The following is a 21,899-nucleotide window of genomic DNA, read 5'->3' as shown; positions in this document are numbered from 1 at the left end:
CCTTGAGGTGAGAGACCCTGTCCTAGAAGGCTCTATTTATTATGTCTGTCTTTAGTTCTATATGTGTAGATCTCATCCTTTTTGTAATCACAACACCCTTTCTGAATGTTGAGAATCTGGTAATAGCTATGGCTCCTTGCCCCAGGTAAATGTACAAATGCACAGCAATTTGTGTGCCATTTTCCTAATTCCTGAAGCCAGGGAACCTCAAGAAGTTTCCCTAATCCAGACAAGGTTCACATTTAGGGCAGAAACAGTGTCTACTACCACTAATGTCTAACATGCACTCTACTATGTTCTTTTCTGCATTCTCTTTGGCCCCTTGCAACCACCCCATGAGTTAGGTACAGGTAGCATCCCCATTTGATAGATAAGGAGACTAAATCTCAGAGAGAGGGAGTTACTCGGCCAAGGTCACAGCTAGTGAGTGACAGGGAGGGGGCTTAAACCCAGGCAGTCTGAGGCTAAAGTGCATATGTTGCACTCCAAGGCACAGTTCTTGGGCCCAGCACTGAGCAGGAGGTTTGGGGACCTGCCCCTGGCAAATGCAGGGGAGGGGTAGCAGCAAGAACTTTCTGTGTCGGGCTTTAGAGATGTCCAAATACGCTGGGGTCTAGAGGACTGCTTTTTTCTTTCTTTTGCTTTTCTAGTCCTTATCCTTTTCCTCCTTTTCTTCCTCTTCTTCCTTTTTCCTTTTTTTGTTGAATAACAATACTTGATTTTCTTATAAAGAAGTCTTTCTGCCTTTTAAATATAGAATTGGAAATATACTGCTCTGTGACAGTGCACAATGAACGCAGCAGAGGCAGATCCACCCTTTCCAAAGGTAAACTGGCTTGGGAATTTTCCTTTGGCTTTTTTTTATTTTTAAACTTTATTTATTTACTTTTTTGGGGACCAGGTAATACATTCACATGGTTCAAAATTCAAAAGGTACAAAAAGGAAAATAGAGCAAGTCTCACTTGCTCTGACTCTCCTGCTACTTGCCACCTGGTTGCCCTGCCTGGAGGCAACTGAGGTGTCCCAGTTTCTTGTGTATTTTTCCAAAGACGTTTTATGCAAATATATGCATATCCAATATATATATTCTTTTTAAAATGGTTATTTTCTTAACCCTTGAGTTGTACATACAGCCTAAACTTCTCTGTTGGTCTCTCTGGCCCTTGTGAGTGCTTCAGAGACAGGAAAAGCCTTTGGGTCTCCTGGAAGCACTGGGTTTTCCTCAGAGGTAAGCATTTCCTGGCCCATTTCCATGTCTTTCACCTTTGATAATTCATCAACCGCCCACAATCTCACACCCATGAGGTGCAAGAATTATTCACCGCATTTTATGAGCAAAGAAACAGACCCAGAAAAGTCCAGTAACTTGCTGAAAAGCACACAACTAATGAATGTCGTTGTGTGGTGAAGGCCCGGGAGCAGCATGTGGCTCGGTCCAGTTTGGACTTTGGAAGCAGTAAGAGAGTTGTTTACTCCAAAGTCACAGTTTAAAAATATTCTGGCCGGGCACGGTGGCTCACGCCTGTAGTCCTGGCCCTCTGGGAGGCCGAGGCGGGTGGATCGCTCGAGGTCAGGAGTTCGAGACCAGCCTGAGTGAGACCCCGTCTCTACTAAAAGTAGAGATGAATTATCTGGACAACTAAAAATATATATATAGAAAAAATTAGCCGGGCATGGTGGCGCATGCCTGTAGTCCCAGCTACTCGGGAGGCTGAGGCGGGAGGATCACTTGATCCCAGGAGTTTGAGGTTGCTGTGAGCTAGGCTGATGCCACGGCACTCACTCTAGCCCAGGCGACAAAGCGAGACTCTGTCTCAAAAAAATATATATATATATAGTCTAGTGGCACTTGTATGGGGCCGTGGAAAAAGCAAGGGAACTTGCAGTTCCAGCTGGGGTTGCTTCCTGGCTCTGCAATTTGCAAAGGGGAAATTTACTTCATTGTTTGTAGCCTCAGTTTCCTAATCTTTAGGGTGGGGGATGACAATACCCACCCAGTAGGGTGGATAGTGATGTGTTAGAAGTAAAACAGACCTGTAAAATGGGGCATTTTCTGATGCTTACTCTGCCATTGTTATTATAGTTACTGTGGCTAGCCCCTTGCAGACACAAAGGGAAGGGTGTGTATGTGGGGGTGGGCAGCAGTTTCCCAAAGGGAAGACAGGCTCCGGGCTCCCGCCGGGTACAAATTGGCCCTACCCTCAAGTCAACTGATCCTCAAAGACCCTCTGCTGGCCTAGTGAATTGTAAATCAGGAGCCCTCCCAGGCTGATTCAGTTTCCCAGCTGCCTTGGAGCCTCCAGGGCAATTAGAATAGCCCTACAGCCAGAGCACAGACTCTTCCTCTGTGGGTGTCTTGAACTGACTTTGATCTGTAACTTTGCCCTTTGCAGATCAATTCTTATTTTTTTTTAATTTATTTATTTTTCGTCTTATTAAAGTAAAACGTGCTCACTAGAGAAAATTTGGGAAATATTAGAAAGTAGAAAGAAGAAAATGAAACCATCCTTATACTTTTCTCTTCCACAAAAGCACACCTCAGTTAATATTTTGGTGTATTTCCTTTCCGTCTTTTTTTCCCCTATGCACTTAAGATAATTCTGGGCAGAGCAACTCATAATCTGTTTTGCTGGTTTTGTGAATGTTGTGGTTACCTTTGGGGTATTTCAATGTTAACTTTTAAATATTTAAAATTATTCCTAGTTTTATCTACGGGATTTTTTTTTAAAGCCCCTAGCATTTTCAACAAGAATCCAATCAAAAGGAATCCTGGAAGCCATTGAGGTAGTGCCCTCTCTCAGGAGCAGGCCCAACCGCCGGGAGGCCTGGAGTGGGTCAGTGCCACAGCTGGCTCTGATACTTGGTCGGGCCAGAGCTGAAGCAAGAGCTGGGGCTCAGACAGGCAGTGTTGGCCTGGTGAGGAGAGGTGGCACTGGCTCCCCAGTGAAAAAGGGCTCCCCTTGTGCCCAGGTGCCCTCTGCCACTCTCCACCACCGGGTGGCATATCCTCACCCAGGTGCATTGCCATTGAAAGGAAAATGGGGCACTAGTTATCTATCACTCTTTACCAGGTGGTTGCCTTTCAGGGCTGAGACCCTCACAGAGATTTGGGTGACAACTTTGGGGGTGTGCTCCCTCCAGAGGACTGGGATAGGGGAGCTAAGCAAGCTTTGGAGACGGAGCCAGCAAACCTTGGCAGGTGGTCTCTTGCAGGCTGGCGACTCTAGCACTCCCATTTGCCGGCTTCCTGGCCTTCCCCAACCCTGACCTGTCCCATTTAGTGCCTCCCCACTTTCCTATTTTTTAAAAAAATTCCCCTTCTTTTTGGTATAAGTAAAACGGCCCTTAAGCCAAAAGTGTGTAATTAGAATAATGGGCATTTGAAGTGACTGGTATTCCTAGCCGACCAGATACCCCGATGTTGTTTAATAAAAGCTTGGCTATTCCCATCCCAGGACACGTTCAAGGCTTTCTCCACTCCCTTCTGCGGAATGCCCTTCCCCCACTTGGGGGCCTGGAGAAATACAACTCACCCTACAAGGCCTGGCTCAAATATCATCCCCTTAGAAATGCAGGGGGGATGCCTCTGTTGCAAGACGAGTTGAGCCCTCTTTAGTGCTCCCATCGCTCTGGCTTCATGTTGGTAACAGAGCTTGAAACGTGTTGGGATCTGCCTCTTTTCCTTCTTCCTTGCTTTGTCTGGGAATTCCTAGACAGCCAGGACCAGGACGGGGCTGCGTCCTTGTCCCCCATCCCAGTCCCAGGAGTTGAAGAAGCTTCATAAATATTTGGTAAATAAAATTACAGAATCATGATATTTGGTTGCCCCTTCCTCGTCCTCATCTCTCTTGTTATCCCCCATCCCCATCTTTCCATTTTGCCATCTCCTCCAGAGGTTAGGGTAACATCAACGCATTACAATCGCATCCCCCTTTCAGTATGTGTGCTGATTGTCTACACTTGGTGGGGGGGGAATATCCTGTCAATGCATGGAAATACCTCTTTTATTTTGTTTTATTTTTTGAGACAGGATCTCACTCTGTTGCTTGGGCTAGAGTGCAGTGGAGTCATCATGGCTCACTGCAACCTCAAAATCTTAGGCTCAAACGATTCTCCTCCCTCAGCCTTACAAATAGCTGAGATTACAGGCGTGCACTAACATGCCTGGCTTCTTTTTTCTTATTTTTTGTGGAAACGAGGCCTCTTGCTATGTTGCTCGTGCTGGTCCCAAACTCCTGGCCTCAAGCAATTCTCCTGCCTCGGCCTCCCAAAGTGCTAGGATTACAGATGTGAGCCACCAAGTGCCCAGCCGAAATGCCACTTTTAGATCTGACATGCCAACCTGCCTTTCCCATTCCTAAATCCCCCCCTGGGCAGAGGCAGCTTCTCCGCAAGGTGCCAGCAAGCCCCTCTCCAAGGTTGCAGTGCAGGTATTCCCACGTGCCTTCCCCCTCCCCCCCATGGACAGGCATCAGGCAGGGCTTGGGGTGGGACACACTAGCTCTTCAGCAGGATCCAGCACTCAGGGTCAGCTTTCCTGGTGGGGCCAGAGCAGAGGCTGGAAGCAGTAGGGTTATTGATACTTCAGCAAGAGGAAAAGTTCAGAACCATGTGCACTGTCAGTGGCAGTTTACAATGAGGACAATGGGATAGAGAAGAGTTTTTCAAAGATTTTATTAGAAAATAAAATAGGTACATAATCCTAAAACAACACCAGTGGACTTTTCCCCATATCCCAGTTTGCTGATCAGTCCTCTCTCCCCCAGGGCTCTACTTGGAAGGTCCTGAGGCCCGAACCCTGCCTCTCAGCTGTCCACAAAACTGGTGACCCACAAACTGGTGACCAAAGCTCCCTGCTCTCCTCCTGCTTCTGATCTGTCCCCTTTAAGAAAATAAAAATACCCCCCCTCCCCAATTCATTTAAAAATAATTTTCAAAGATTATAAACTGCATTTGTGTATTTTTAAAAAATAAACACTTTAAATGTTGGATATTTCCCTCTTTACCTAGGCCTAGTTGAGGACTCTGGGGTGCCTGCCTCCTCACCCCAGGAGGCCAGCTGCCACTTGGTGCCCCTTGGAAATTTTCAGGAAGTAATTTCTTCCAAATTTCCCCTGCAGTCACAAATTCCACAAACTGCTCCCATAAACACGCTGTCTTCATTACAGGCACTGCTCCTCAGCTCTGGAAACCTGATCTCTTCTTGTCAACTAGACCACATGCTTCAGATTCCCTGCAAATAGGAGAGAAAACAAAATTCAAATTCAGGTAACATATGTGAATTATACCCCAATAAAGCTGTTAGGAAAAAAAGTACTTGCATTTTGGGGCTTGTTCTCTGCTGCTTTTTGGGAACCCTGTGACCTCACCATATGAACAAGCCCAGGCTAGCCTGCTGGATGATGAGAGACAAATGGCCCAGATACCCTTAACTACTGGACATGTGAGTGAAGCCTTTGACAGCAACTGACTGCAGATGCTGGGTGAATCCAGCCAAAACCAGAAGAACCATCCAGCTGAGCCCAGATCAACTGCCAATCCAGAGTAAAGAACTAAAAAAAAATGGTTGTTTTAAGACACACACACACACACACACACACACACACACACACTCAGGTAATACTTTTCAGAGTTCACACTTCACTGACTGCATCAAATTCCCCTCCCCTTTCGTCTCCCCTTAGCAAGGCACAACCCTCCTAGCATTTTCTCTTGTGAGTACCTATGAAGTATGGATTGAAGGCTTCCTCCTGCCCTCAGCCCTAAGAGTCTTTGAGAGAAAAGTGATCATTTGAAATCCTACAGGACTGGACTCTAGGGATGAAAAGTTTGCTTACTTGGTCCCTCCACAGTCTTCTCCTTGCTCCACATCCCCCAGTAAAAACACTGGGCACCAAACCCTACTGATCATTTCTCCTCTGAAACAGGAAGAGTGCTCCATGAGGGCAGGGACCTGGGCTATCTTACTTTTAGTTGATCTCCAAAGTCTAGCACACTGTCTCACACATAGTAGGGGCTCAGCAAATGGATGAATGGAAGGAAGGAAGGAAAGAAGAAACAAATCAGAAACAGAGTACTTGCCTATCTATTTTTATTTTCACTTTTAAATTAACCTACAACAAAATTGACTTTTTGTATGTGCAGATCAATGATTTTGAAACACATGTATAGATTCAGGACAGAGAAGAGTTACATAACCCCCCAAATCCCCTTGTGCTATCCTTTTGTAGTCATATTCTCCTCCCTCCCCCACCAACCTGGCAAACACTGATCTGTTCTCCATAACTGTAGTGTTCTTTTTGAGAATGTCATATAAATGGAATCAAATAGTATGTAACCTTTTAAGATTGGCTTCTTTCACTCAGCCTTTGAGGTTCATGCAAATTTTGCATGTATCAATAGTTAATTCCTTTTTTCTATTTAACTTTTAATTTTTAAGTAATTATAGATTTGTAGGAAGTTGCAAAAAATAGTACAGAGAGGTCTTATGTACCCTTCACCATGTTTCCCTAAATGTTAACATGTTACATAATTATTGTTCAATTACCAAAACCAGGAAATAGACATTGGGCAATTTACAGATCTTATTTAGATTTTATTAGTTTTACATGCACTCATTTGTATGTATATAAATGTATAGTTATATGCCATTTTATCATAAGTGTAGATTCATGGACCTGTACCACACTCAAGACACAGAACTTTCTACCACCACAAAGATCTCCCTCCGGCTACCCCTTTATGATCACTCCCACTTCTCCTCCCTCACCACTCCCAAGCCCTAACAACCATTCATCTATTCTCCATCCATCTCTAAAATTTGGTTTTGAAAATGTTATATAAATGGAACCATGAAGTATATAAACTTTTGTGACTGGCTTTTTTCACTCAGCACACTGCCCTTAAGAACCATCCAGGTTATGGTGTGTATCAAGTTTGTTGCTTTTTATTGCTGAGTAACATTCCATGGTATGGATGCAGCACAGTCTGCTTAACCAGTGGAAGGATATCTGAGTTATTTCCAGTTTTGGGCTATTATAAACAAAGCTGCTATGAACATTCATGTACAGGTTTTTGTGTGAACATAGTTTTCATTTTTCCGGGACTAATGCCCAAGAGTGCAACTGCTGGGTTGTATGGCAGTCACATGCTTAGTTTTATAAGAAATTGTCAAACTGTTTTCCAGAGTGGTGGTGCCATTTTACATTTTCACCAGCAATGCTTGAATGATCTAGTTTCTCGGCATTCTTGCTAACATTTGATGTTGGTTTTTATTTTGGCCATTCTGATAGGTGTATAACAATATCTAATTGTGATCTCAATTTGGATTTTTCCAATGGCTAATGATGTTGAACATCTTTTCATGTTCTCATAGGCTGTCTGTATATCTTCCTCATGTCTTGTCTTTTGCCCATTTTTCTAACTGGATTTTTTTTTTTTTTTACTATTGAGTGTGGAGATACACACACACACACACACACACACACACACACACACACATACATACATTTTTTTTTTTTTGAGACAGAGTCTCACACTGTTGCCCAGGCTAGAGTGCTGTGGTGTCAGCCTAGCTCACAGCAACCTCAAACTCCTGGGCTCAAGCACTCCTCCTGCCTTAGCCTCCTGAGTAGCTGGGACTACAGGTGCATGCCACCATGCCCTGCTAATTTTTTCTATTTTTAATAGAGACGAAGTCTCACTCTTGCTCAGGCTGGTCTTGAACTCCTGACCTCAAGCGATCCTCCCGCCTTGGCCTCCCAGAGTGCTAGGATTACAGGTGTGAGCCACAACGCCTGGCCTCTCTATATATTTTAGATACAAATCTGTTGTTAGATATATGATTTGCAAATATCTTACCTCACTATGCAACTTTTCATTCTTTTAACAGGGTCTTTTACAAAACGAAAGAATTTTGATGAGATTCACTTATTTAGCATTTTTTCCCTTTTTTTGTATCATGCTTTTGGTGTTTTAAACCTCTAAGTTCAAAATCTCTGGATCATCTTTGATTCTTCATCTCTTAGTTCACGCCTCCTCCACATCTTATGAGTTGCCAAGCATAACCTCAAGATGTCTCTCAAATCTGTCCCCTCCTTTCTGTTCCGCTGTCTCCACTTTAGTCACATCTCTTATTACTCAGGTCATTGCAACAGTCTTTTAACCGCTTGCAACAGCTTCTGCTTCTGGAGCTGTCCCCCACACAATTGCTAGCTGTGATCACATCCCTTCCCTGCTCCAAAAACCTTCAGCAGCTCCTGACTGTCTATGAATGAAGTTCAACTCCATAGCTTAAACAGGCCCCATGCATGCTTTCCTGTTTCTACACCTTGGCTTGAGTTGTTGCCTCTGATGAGGACAAGCTAAAGGGGATGCTGGTGCTGAAGCGAGGGTCCTTCCATCCGTATGTATATAGTCAGAGCTTGGAGAATGAGCGAATGCATAGTAAACAAAATTCCATGTCAAAGCGTTCCAACAACACATGTTCACAGAGAGGAAAGGTGGGTGCTGTATTCTCTGCTGCTCTGTCTCACTCTCCAGTTACATTTGGAGGCAATTAAGAAAAACAACAGAAATAATTTCCACCAAAAGTTGAAGATGAGCAATGTTGAATTTGGGTAACAGTAAAAATGCAAGCTTAAATAATGCCCATTGTTTTCCCTTCACATCCAGCTTTTGCAGCAGTGGGTGGCAGCCTGAGAAAATCCTTAAGGCCAGTGTGGGCTGGGGCCTGGGGAAGCAAGGAGTTCAGACCAGAGGGGGCAAACTCAAATGCCTAGAGAGGCCAAGAATATACTGCATGTAAAGCAGGCTGTGGGCAAGACATATGGAGCCCCCTTGATTCTTTTTTCATTTTCCTACTTTGAATCATGACATGAGTATAAGAAATAGTTTCCTTTTTTTTCTCAACTCTGCTACAAAAGAAAACAAAACCAAAACGGTGTAAGTGGAATGGTAAAGGGAAACTCACACCTGCCCTAGAATAAAAGCTACAAAAGGGAGTGGTGGGGCCCGTGGCAAACAGGAAGGTACATGTTTGTTTGCAAAGTGGCCATCCTTTTCAGACTGGCTTCTTTCACTTAGCAAGATGCATTTAAGTTTCCTCTATGTATTTTGTGGCTTGATAGCTCCAGGTATTCGCCACATGCAGGCATGTGGGCCCAGTGTGACCAGATCTTTCCATTTTCCGAGAGAAGCCCGAAATTTACATTTTAATGCAGTTTCCACAGTGTTAAATGTGGGAGATTGATTGAAAATTTTAAAGAATATTGTGTGGGGTATCAATGTGAGGGGCGAAACAAAACAATTTTTTAGGCAAGATGTGGCTGGCTCATGGGCTCCCAGTTTGTGATTTCTGGTTACCTCTGAGACAGTCTTGATTTATACCTAAGGCACTCCATATCCCTCTCAAATGTCCTGGTTTGGACAATAAGTTCTGTTGTCACCTGCCTCTGATATATAAGGAGTACTGAACTGGGACTCAGATGGCCTGGGTTCTATTGATCCATCAATTGACTCATTTGTTCATCCATTTAAATAGGCATTTATAGAATGTCTACTCTGTGCCAGGTACTTTGCTAGGTGCTGGTGATTCCTCTCTTCAGTCTTTCTTTTTTTTTTAATTAATAGACTTTATTTTTAGAGCAGTTTTAGGTTTACAGAAGAACCAAGCAGAAAGTACAGAGTGCTCTCATATATTCCCTTCTCTCTTCCCCTGCAGGCAGTTTCCCCTATTAACATCTTGCAGTAGTATGGTACATTTGTTACAGTTGATGAATGGTGATACATTTTTATTAACTAAAGTCCACAGATGACATTAGGGTTCACTCTTTGTGTCACATAGTTCTATGAGTTTTGAAAAATGTGTATGTTTTGTATCTACCATTGCAGTATCATATAAGAATAGTTTCACTGCCCTAAAAATTCCCTGTGCTCCATTGATCCATCCCTCCCTTCCTTCCCCTGAAGCCTGGCAACCACTCATCTTTTAATGTCTCTGTAGTTTTGCCTTTTCCAGAATGTCATATGATTGAAATCATACAGAGAGTAGCCTTTTCAGACTGGCTTCTTCCACTTAGCAAGATGCATTTAAGTTTCCTCCATGTCTTTTTGTGGCTCAATAGCTTATTTCTTTTTGGCACCAAATAATATTCCATTGTCTGGATGTACCACAATTTATTGATTCACCTACTGCAGGACATCTCGGTTACTTCCAAGTTTTGGCAATTCTGAACAAAGCTGCTATAAGCATTCATGTGCAGGTTTTTGTGTGGACATGAGATTTTAACTTATTCAGGTAAATACCAAGAAGAGTGATTGTTGGATCAAATGGGAAGACTATGGTTAACTTTGGAAATAACTCTTGAACTATCTTCTCAAGTGGCTGTACCATTTTGCATTCTCATCAGCAGTGAATGAGAGTTCTTGTAACTCTACATCCTTGTCAATATTTGGTGTTGTCAGTGTCTTGGATTTTAGCCATTCTAATAGGTATGTAGTGGTATCTCATTTATTTAATTTGCCATTTCTTAGTGACACATGATATTGAGCATCTTTTCACATACAGTCTCCGACTTGCAATTTTTCAACTTTATGATGGTATGAAGCACACTCCTCAACAATGTCTGGATAAACCCACTCTAAGTTGAAGATACCATTGGTTAAAAACATACTTTCTGGCCGGGCGCGGTGGCTCACACCTGTAATCCTAGCACTCTGGGAGGCCGAGGCGGGTGGATAGCTCGAGGTCAGGAGTTTGAGACCAGCCTGAGCAAGAGCGAGACCCCGTCTCTACTAAAAATAGAAAGAAATTATCTGGCCAACTAAAAATATATATAGAAAAAATTAGCCGGGCATGGTGGCGCATGCCTGTAGTCCCAGCTACTCGGGAGGCTGAGGCAGTAGGATTGCTTAAGCCCAGGAGTTTGAGGTTGCTGTGAGCTAGGCTGATGCCACGGCACTCACTCTAGCCCGGGCAACAGAGTGAGACTCTGTCTCAAAAAAAAAAAAAAAACTTTCTACTTATATTTTCAGCTTACGATGGGTTAATTGGGATGTAACCCCATCATAAGTCAAGGAACATCTCTACTTTCTTGCCATCTGTATCTCTTCTTTGGTGAGCTGCCTATTCATATCTTTTGCCAATTTTTAAATTAGATTGTTTTCTTATTGAGTTTTAAGAGTTCTTTGTATATTTTGCATACACTTCCTTTACTAGATATGAGTTTTGCAAATATTTCTCCTAGACTGTGGCTTGTCTTTTTATTTTCTTAATCTTTAGTCTTTTTAATGTAGAGCAGCGTTGTCCAACAGAACTTCTCAGATTATGGAAATGCTCTATATCTATACTGACCAATATAGTAGCCACTAGTCACATGTAGCTATTGAGTACCTGAAATGTGCCCAGTGCAATGAAGAACTGAATTTTAAATTTTATTTAATTTTAATGAAATTTAAATAGCCACATGTTGCTAGTGGTGAGTGTATTGGATAGTGCAGACATAGAACAGTTCTCTTGTGCCTTTTTTTCCCCTTCATGACATTGACTTGGAGGTCATCTTTATTTCCTCCTCTCTTTACAGCCTTCCTTTTCAGTCCATTAGCAAGTCCTATGGAGTCTACCTCTAAAACATATTCCAAATCCACCCACCTCGCTCCATCCTGTACTATAACTTCACTCCAAACCCTCTTATGGATGATTCTAATAGCCTCAAAACTGGTCTCCGTGCTTTCTTCCTTCTCCCCTACAACCTATTCTCTATATAGCAGCTAGAGTATTTTGTTAATACATAGGTCAGACCACATCACTCCTATGCTCAAAATCCTCTAACATCCTCCAATTGCACCTAGAATAAAATCCAAGCTACTCACCTGCAGGATCTGGTCCCTTGTTTCCTAGTCCCTCCTTGCTTATATGGGTCTTCTTGTGTGGCTTAACACACAAATCATTTTCTCCACTTAGGGCTTCCCTCTTCTTTGTACTTGCTGTTCCTTTTGCCTGGAATGCTCTGTTACTGGATAATTTCATTTCTTACTCATCATCTCTGTCACCTTGAGTTGGGGGTCTCAACTCAAAAGTCACCTCTGAGAGGTCTTAGGACCACCCAAGCTAAGTAGCTACCTCTCTTCCTTTTCTGTCACATGATTCTGTTTTATTTTCTTCAATCCACTTAACGCACTGAAAATATCTTATGTGCTTATTTGCTTGCTCTCTGTCTCCCCTCACAGACTTCATGTGGGCAGGGACTTTGTCTGTCTTGCTCACTACTCTACTGTTAGCACCCAACAGAGCCTGGCACATAGCAGGTGCTCAATACCTATTCATTGAAGGAACAAATATCTGGAGAGCTATAGGGAGGCTGATCAAGCACTTTCCCATTCAATCCACAGAAGCTTAAAGCTTGGTCATTGCTCTTAAAGACCTTATAAAGGTGGCTGAGGTGAGCGAACATACGCCAACAAAAGGAGAATCAATGCTATCAGGCTAGGTGGCAAATGAGTTCTGAAGACAGTTAGTGTCATAGCTGTTTGGAGGAATGCTGGAGTGATCCCAGAACCCTTGGAGGCTGAGTGGCACCACAGAGGAACAGAGAAGTGAATTTAGGACCACTGAAAAGTGTTTCCAAAACTACTGTCATATAAGTCATTCTCTTCCAGGAATGTTGTCATATCTTCTTAACATCTGTATTAATAGTCATCTAATATTTTTCTTTGTATCAACTCACTTTTAAAACTTGAATGCCTATTTTGGCCTCATCTATCATAAGCAGAAATAATAATAATAAAAAGTAACAGACTTGATATGCTTTATTACATTTTAAAACATACACCAAAATTAATATGACTATTAAAACTAAAAATGTCAGCCAGGCACAGTGGCTCATGCCTGTAATCCCAGCACTTTGGGAGGCTGAGGCGGGAGGATCGCTCGAGGTCAGGAGTTTGAGACCAGCCTGAGCAAGAGCAAGACCCTGTCTCTACTAAAAAAAAAAAAAAAAAATAGAAAAGAAGTGATCTGGACAGCTAAAAATATATATAGAAAAAAATTAGCCAGGCATGGTGGCATATGCCTGTAGTCCCAGCTACTTGGGAGGCTGAGGCAGAAGGATTGCTTAAGCCTGGGAGTTTGAGGCTGCTGTGAGCTAGGCTGATGCCACGGCACTCTAGCCTGGGCAACAGAGTGAGACTCTGTCTCAAAAAAAAATTAAAAAAATTAAAATAAATATCAGTATGTAGAGTGCTGCGGCAGAAAAAGAGAGGGCATGAGAAGCTTCACAGAGCAGGGGGCATCTTGAAAGGCAAAGAAGGGAATGTTATGGGCAGTAGGAACAGAGTAAAAGGAAACTGTAAAGTTTTTGTGGCCTGGACGCAGGATGAAGGTCAAGGAGGGGGCAATGAGGCTGGAGAGTTGGCCAGAGGCCATATCGAGGCCATGGCCTTATCCTTGAGGTCCTTGGGAGCCTCTGAAAGATTTTAAGGCAGGGAGGGGATCTGGTATGATCCAAGCTAGAGCAAGCTTTCCAGCTGTTGCCCCATCATGGCCTGGTTTGAGGGTCTCACTTTCTACCTGGGAACAATGGCATTACGAAGGATTTCTATGAAACCTTGGGCATGTGCTAATATGGATGCCTGATTTAATTTTTAGCTCTTAATTGTCAACTGCATTGCTTGCCTTGGAATGTCGATCCCTCCTGTCATCAGAGAGCCTTTCAATGACAATTAAGTATAACTGCCAATTACCACTTGTCTGCCTCTGACCTGAGTTAGAACCTGAGGTTGTGGATTAATCCCACCAGGCTTCTGGCATTTACAGGATATCAGCACTTAGAGGATATCATCCCAATGGTTAGATGCTCTCTGGTCTGAGCTTGCAAGGCACTACTGCAGTCTCAAATGGAATTGAAGCAATTTCTAAAATAGCCTATGATTCATTTTTTCTCCCCTCCTGTGCCTAAATCTGCTGGCTCCATGTGGAGGGATGGGCACAAGTAACTGTAGAGGTGACATCACAGGAGTGGGCTGCTTGCCTGCCAGCCAGCTTGTGGAGTTGGGCCTCGGCAGTTGTCTATCTGCTGGGCTGGGCAATGCCTCCCAGCCGTTTTGGAGTTGCATCTCCTAGGTTTGGTTGATGTACCTTCTCCACATTTATTTTTCAGACAAAAATTCTGGGCTGAGAGATCCAGGATAATGGGAATAGCAGCAGTAGGAAGAATAATACAGCCTTACGTCTGTATAATACTTTAGAGTTTTGAAAGCCATTTGCTCCATTTTGCTCCACCCAAACACCAGTGGGAAATGGAAGCTGGGATTTTTGGCTTGAACTGGAGACAAACTCTGGCTGTCTTACACAAAAGAGCTAAATGCTAACATCCCCCATTCACCTCAAGGCACATCATGATTAGCCCTTGGACGCCCCCAAAAGGTGAGAGAGACTCCCTTCAGCTTCTGGGTGCTTCCTGGAAGATGAATTCTCCAGGACAAATTGCCTGGCAGGCACAATCTATTAACTATGCCATCCTGATTGAGCCAGCAAGTAATGCCAGTCTCAGCACTGCCAACTCCTTCTGCACACCCTGGTTTACAGTCCCAGTGGTCCCAAAGACCTTTACTGGAGCCAAAGGCATGGCCGCTAACTGTGGAGCCCTGAAGGTAGGGTGTGTCATGAACATCTGGAAGTGCCAACCACTGCCAGAGTAGCTCAAAGGCCTATGAAAGGAAAACCCACAATTCAAGTCACACAGCCATCACTGTGGATCCTCAAGTGAAGGGTCACTGAGACCAGCCAAGAACAGCTGAGGAGTGAGGTGGAAGGATTCTTTCTTGGAGGAGCCATACAAATAGTTCTGTGGAAGTCTCCTGTTTGCTCTGTGATCTTTCAACACCTGGGCCCAGCATGGCTTGGTGTCCGCAGTGTTCTATTGCCACAGTTGACCTGAGAAGTCTCCCCTGGCCTAGCTCCCCTCCCCTGATCTTCTCTAGAATCATGGCTCCCAGGCTGAAAGCCAAAGGGGTGGGATACTCTTGTTTGGCCCTCCTGGTTTTAGATTTCAGTGTCATATGTGTAGGGGAAGTGGGGGTGGGGGATGGAAGAAGTGAGCCACAGATGTGCAGCAGTATTATGACAGAGTGGCAGGTGCTCCTGCTGTTGCTGCTGCCATAGCAGCCACCATCACCACTGGCACCAAATGAATCCAGAATGACCTTGTGTAAGACCATAGGTGCTGGTCAGTGCCATGAAAACGTCACCTGTGTAAACCAAGATGCTTGCACTTGGGCAATTCTGTCTGTTGGAAATCTTGGCGGGGTATAAAAGTGACCCTTTGAAAGTTGAATCTGTAAACCTATATGCGGAGAGTGAGTGTCAGAACAGAATATCACCATCTTCAAAGCAGAGAGGCCTCCCAGAACTTGTTTTCCAGCTCACAGAGGAAATGTGTGCCTACGAAAGTAGATTAAGGATCACCATCTCAGCCTATTTTAGAGATGTGAATAAAAATCTTGGCTTGGGACTGTCTCCTCTCTGGTTGACTGATTTTTCAATTGATTTGTATTTATTAGCTAATGAAATTAAAGTTGTAAAAATGATAACAGAAACACAATAAATCTCTCCCACAACTGGCTGTTTCTATGTCACTATAGTGCATTCCTCACTTTGATTACTTCAAAGTCTATTATTTTGTTTTCAATTATTCTGTTTTTCTGGCACTGGAGAAAATCAATTTGTTTTATTTTCTCTTATTCATGCACTCAATTATGCTCTTCGGGTACATTTAATCACTTTGATGTTTTCATTTTATGGCCCGTCTCTAGGCACTTCAGCTGCATTGCTGCCAACGGGCAAGCAGGACTAATTTGCATGTCACAATAGACTTGAAATTCTAACTCAATTTAGAAATCTTTATGAAATCTCCCTCCAAAATATGCTTGGAGCTGCAAAGAGGTAGAGGGATGTAGGCAAACCGGGAGCCTAAAATGATGCCTTCTTTCCTCAAAAGACTGTGAGCTCCTTCGTGGCCTGATCATGGCTTGGACACGTCCCTGTCCAGGTATAGCAGAGGAGTCTGTGGGATGGGGTATCTGTCGAGCTGCCTCTGGAACTCTGTGGTGAGAATCCTGCAGCAGCTGCCCTCAGTGGCAAGGCCAGGGAGGCTGGGCCCACTTACTCTGGCAGAACCTCCACTCAGCACTGCTGGATTTGGTGGCTGCACTCAAGACAGCACCTGAATCTCAGTTGGTTAAAGGGCCTCGGGGTAGACTGAGAAAGTTGTCAACAGTTAGCCATTCCAGAACCCTGAGTGGTTTACCTTATTTTCTTTAAAAATTTCCAATCTTCCCTTTGCCCTTTGACCATTTTAGAGCTAGAAGCTAGAGGGGAATGAGCAATACAATTGCTTTGGGCATGTACTTTGGGCACACGAACAAAAAAATTCTTAATTAAACACATTAGAGGCCTCCAACAGCTCTTCAAAAATTCTTGGTTTGTTGTATGCAACAATCAATTAGCAGCTCCACCGGGCAGAAGGAAAATGCCATATTTCCTCTTGTAAGCTTTGGGTATGACCCTGAGCTTCTCAGTGCAATTCCAGCTTCCCCACTTACCTGCTATATGACCTTGTACCAGCTAATTAATTTCCTTAAGCCTCAGTTCTCTCATCTATTAAATGGGGTAATAAGATTATCTACCTCAGAGACAGATTTGCTTCCTAAACTTTAATACTGTCAAGAGTTTGGCCATATTCACATACCACTTATGTGGAAAGTTTTCTTATATAGACTCATTTTTTTAAAAAACTTAGTCTCATCCTAAGCAATAATATCTATGAAATCAAAGAATTTGATGTGATGGCTATATTTCTAATACACATTAAAATATATACATTAGACACACTAAATCCATTCTTGCTGGGTCTTTGGTCCTGTTCTTCTCTTCATCTAGAATGTTCTTCATCCCAATTTTTGTAAAGTGTCTTCCCTTATTTCATTCAACTCTATTCTCAAATGTCACCTCTTCAGAGAGGTCTTTACTGACCACTCTATCTAAAATAGCACCTCCGGCAGGGCGCTGTGGCTCATGCCTGTAATCCTAGAACTCTGGGAGGCCGAGGTGGGAGGATCGGTTGAGCTTAGGAGTTTGAGACCACCCTGAGCAAGAGTGAGACTCTGTCTTGACTAAAAATAGAAATAAGTTAGCTGGACAACTAAAAATATATAGAAAAAATTAGCCAGGCCTGCTGGTGCATGCCTGTAGTCCCAGCTACTCGGGAGGCTGAGGCAGAAGAATTGCTTGAGCCTAGGAGTTTGAGGTTGCTGTGAGCTAGGCTGATGCCACAGCACTCTAGCCCAGGCAAGAGGGTGAGATTCTGTCTCGAAAAAAAAAAAAAAAGTGTAAAATAAAATAAAATAAAATAGCACCTCCCCTAAATTTATCAGTAACCAACATTAAATATTGATTTATCTGTTTATTGTTGATCTTCCCTACTAGAACATAAGCTTCATGATGGGCAAAGACTTTATCTGTCCTATTTAATTCTGGATTTCCAGTGACTGGCATAGTGCCTGGCACATATTAACACCAAATACATATTTATTGAAAGAATGAAATATTGAAATAGAAAATTAGCTTAGCAGGCTCCTCTTCCACCCCACTAGGGTGGTGTCAGGGAAGGCAGAATAGAAAGCCAGGACTTCATCCAGGCTCATTGGCAAGGAGGCCCACCCACTGCTGTGTCAGTAGGGGCCTCATGGAAGCAGTTAAAAGGTGCCACTATCATTCCTGGCCAGAGTGTTATCAATGAAGTTTTAGCTGGGAGCTTGAATTTCCACTCCTGCCCAGCAGTAATGTAGTACCCTTCTTCCCCCCAGGGTGTCAATGGTGGCTGAGTAGGGAACCTAGACTTTAACGCCCCCACCTGGAGGTAATGGGGTAGTGTCCCTCTTCCCTGCCAGCAAGGTGTCAGAGGAAGCCTGCTAAAATGGAAGATTTAAATAAGATCCAGAGTTTCATGACCTCATACCTAATATGTTCAGGATACAATAGAAAATCACTCATCACACCAATAATGGGAAACTCTCAACTTGAATGAGAAAAAGACAATCAACAGATGTTAGAAATATTTGAGAAGGAATTTAAAGCAGCCTTCATAAAAATACTTCAATGAACAATTATGAACATTCTTAAAACAAATTAGAAAAGGGAACTCTTAGCAAAGAAATAAAGAAAAACTGAATGGAAATTTTAGAACTGGAAAATACAACAAGTGAAACAAAAAACTCAACAGATGGGCTCAACAGCAGAATGCGGGAATAGAGAAAGAATCAGTAAACTAAAGATAGAATAATGGAAATTATCCAATTTAAACAAAAGAAAGAAAATAGACTGAAAACCTGAGCAGAAACTCAGGGACCATGTGGGACTATGATAAAAGATCTAGTATTCACATCATCCCAAGTCCCAAGAGAGGCTAGGTGTGGTGGCTCATGCCTGTAATCCTAGCACTTTGGGAGCCTGAGGCAGGAGGATCACTTGAGGCCAGGAGTTCAAGACCCCATCTCTATAAAACATAGAAAAATTAGAAAAATTAGCCCAGTGTGGTGGCCTGTGGTCCCAGCTATTTGGGAGGCTGAGGCAGGAGGATGGCTTGAGTCCAGTGAGCTATGATGATGCATCCCATAAGGAGGGGAGAAAGAGGGTAGGACTGAAAAAATATTTGAAGAAGTAATGGCTAAAGATTTCTCAAATTTGGCAAAAGAGATAAGCCTACAGATTCAAGAAGCTGACTGAACCCCAAACAGGACAAACCCAAAGAATCCGTGCCAAGACACATCATAATCAAATTCCTAAAAACTAAAGAAAAAGAAAAAATCTGGAAATCAGCTCAAGAGAAATGAAATCTTACCTAAAGGTAATTGACAATTCATTGATAATTCAAATTATAGTGGATTTCTCAAAAACCATGGAGGCCAGAAGGAAGTGGTACAATATTTTTCTAGTACTGAAAGAAAATAACTGTCACCCAGAATTCTATATCCAGTAAAAATATCATTCAGGAATGAAGGGACAATAAAGATTCTTAGAGGAAGGAAAACTAAGAGAATTTGTTGTCAGCTCACCTATTGTAAAAAAGAGTAACTAAAGGAATTTCTTGAAATGGAAAGGAAATTATTAGAAAAAAAGGAATCTTGGAACATTAGGGAGGAAAAAAGAACAATGGAAAGAGTAAAAATATGGGTAGATACAGTAGATTTTCCTTTTCCTCTTGAGTTTTCTAAATTATGTTTCATAAATTGAAGCACAAATTATAACACTGTTTGATGTGGTTCTAAATATACATAGAGAAAATATTTAAGACAGATATATGGTAAATGGGGGAAGGAAAGTGACTTAAAAATTGATAGGGTTTCTATAGTTCACCCACACTGGTAAAATGTTGACACTAGTCATATACCATGACCAAGTAGGATTTATTTCAGTTATACAAAACTGAATTAATATTTGAAAATCAATTTAATTCACCGGATCAAAAGGCTAAAGTGAAAAAAATCACATATATATCAATATTAGTATCAACTGATGCAGAAATAGCATTTAACAACATTCAATACTCATTCATGATAAAAATAACTCTCAGAAAACTAGGACATATAGGCGGTACTTCCTCTACCTGATAAGGAAAATCTACAAAAACCTACATCTACAGAAACCTACAGCTAACATCATACTTAATGATGAAAAACTGGATGTTTTCCCTCTAAGTTCTGAAACAAGGCAAGGATGTCTGCAATCGCCACTCTTAAGACAAGAAAAGGAGGGGGCAGGTAGAAGAAGGATTAAAAGAAAGATAAGAAAAGGAAATAAAAGGCATAAAGATTAGAAAGAAAGAAACAAAACTGTCTTTATTTGCATATGAATGATAATCTATGTAGAAAATCCCAAGGAATCTACAAAAAACCCACTTAGAACAATAAATGAGTTCAGCAAGGTCCTAGGATACAAGATCAATATACAAAAATCAATTGTATTTCTATACATTAACAATGAACACATGGAAACCCAAATAAGAAATATAATTCCATTCACAATAACTCAAGAAAATATTATTGATTTATTTATTTATTTTTTGAGACAGAGTCTTGCTTTGTTGCCCGGGCTAGAGTGAGTGCTGTGGCGTCAGCCTAGCTCACAGCAACCTCAAACTCCTGGGCTTCAGCGATCCTGCTGCCTCAGCCTCCCGGGTAGCTGGGACTACAGGCATGTGCCACCATGCCCGGCTAATTTTTGCTATATATATTTTAGTTGTCCAGATAATTTCTTTCTATTTTTTTAGTAGAGACGGGGTCTTGCTCTTGCTCAGGCTGGTCTCGAACTCCTGACCTTGAGCCATCCACCCGCCTCGGCCTCCCAGAGTGCTAGGATTACAGGCGTGAGCCACTGCGCCCGGCCAAGAAAATATTATGTATGAAACTTGTTCAGGATCTGTGTGCTAAAAATTACAAAATGCTGATGGAGGAAATCAAAGAACATCTGAAAAACAGAGAGATATACCATGCTCATAGATTGAAAGACTCAACATAGTAAAGATGTCAATTCTCCCCAAATTGATATATAGGTTTAATGTAATTCCTATCTAAATTACATCAAGATTTTTTGCAGATATAGACAAGATTATTCAAGCTCATATGGAAAGGCAAAGGAACTAGTACAGCTAAAACAATTTTGAAAAAGAAGAAACTAAGAGGATCACTCTACCTGATTTTAGGATTTATTATACATCTATAGTAATCAAGTCTGTGGAGGAAGAGACACATAGATCAATGAGCAGGAGAGAAAACCCAGAGAGACTGAGGCAAATGCTTTAGAGTGAATGGGAATTTTGGAAAGGAAGGCTGTTCTAGGGAGATACGTGGATTTTCTGCTCTTCTACTAGACAGAAGAGGCTTTACATTGTGCGTCAAGGGATGGTTTGCTTTTCAAGACACATGGAAGCACCCTAGAATCCCTAGAGGTATCTAAGAAAAGAAACAGATCCTGGGACATAAAAAATACTCACCTTCTAATCCCTTATTTTTTCAGGTATCTGCAGGTGTGGTGACCAGATTTTGTAAACCAGGAATTGGAACATAAGGTCTGACAAAAGACTATTGTCTATGTATCAATAAAAAAATTTAAAAAATCTCGTGCAAATACAGATTTCTTATCAAAGCTAGCAAAAACAAACACATTGATGCAAAAAAAAAAAAAAAACCCACAAATCTAACATGTTTTACTTTTTTCCCCTGACTACAAAAACAATACACGTTCATGGTAGAAATTTTTGAAAAATACAGAAACAGAAGAACAAATAAAAATTACTCATAATTCCAATCCTAGATAACTACTGTTAAAGTATACTACTTTGGTAAAGTGCCACCAAAGATAACTACTGTTAACATTTCCTTCTAGTGTTTTTCTGTGCATATCCACACACTCACTCATTCACACACACTATATATATATAGTTATAAAATTGAGACTACATGGTACTAAACCATTTTGTATCCCATTTTTTCACTTACTGTTATAATCATGAGCATATTCTCATGTCATCAAATTATCTTTAAAAATTTGCTTTTTAATTGGCTGTAACAAAATTTTTCATATAGATGTACTATACGGAATTAGTACCATACCTCAAATTTAATATATCAAAACAGAACACATCAAATATATGTATCGGTAAAACTATGCCCTCTGCCCTCCCAATAGCTTCCCATCCTAGCTGGTATCCAGGCTGGAAATATCAGTCATTTTTATTTCTTCCTTTCTCCTTGATGCTCTATAAATGACCTACCTCCAAGTGCTGGTGATGATACTGTCTTCATAACAGGAATGTGGGGAGCCATTCCTCCTTAGCCCACCACA

General features: G+C 42.0%; 1 protein-coding gene across 2 annotated transcripts in view; it reads right to left on the bottom strand.

The window, feature by feature from the left end:
* Nucleotides 1-4,651: 4,651 nt before the first annotated feature.
* The window catches only part of HDAC8 (histone deacetylase 8), a 222,232-nt gene continuing 204,984 nt past the window's right edge, over nucleotides 4,652-21,899 (bottom strand). For both annotated transcript variants that reach the window (XM_045538933.1, XM_045538934.1), the window contains one exon: nucleotides 4,652-5,234. In XM_045538933.1, the coding sequence (XP_045394889.1) occupies nucleotides 5,212-5,234 (23 nt within the window). In that variant the 3' untranslated portion in view covers nucleotides 4,652-5,211. The remainder of the gene's footprint in view (nucleotides 5,235-21,899) is intronic.

Source organism: Lemur catta, chromosome X (assembly GCF_020740605.2).
Source record: "Lemur catta isolate mLemCat1 chromosome X, mLemCat1.pri, whole genome shotgun sequence".
Classification (NCBI taxonomy): domain Eukaryota; kingdom Metazoa; phylum Chordata; class Mammalia; order Primates; family Lemuridae; genus Lemur; species Lemur catta.
This window is presented reverse-complemented; position numbering and strand designations above follow the sequence as displayed.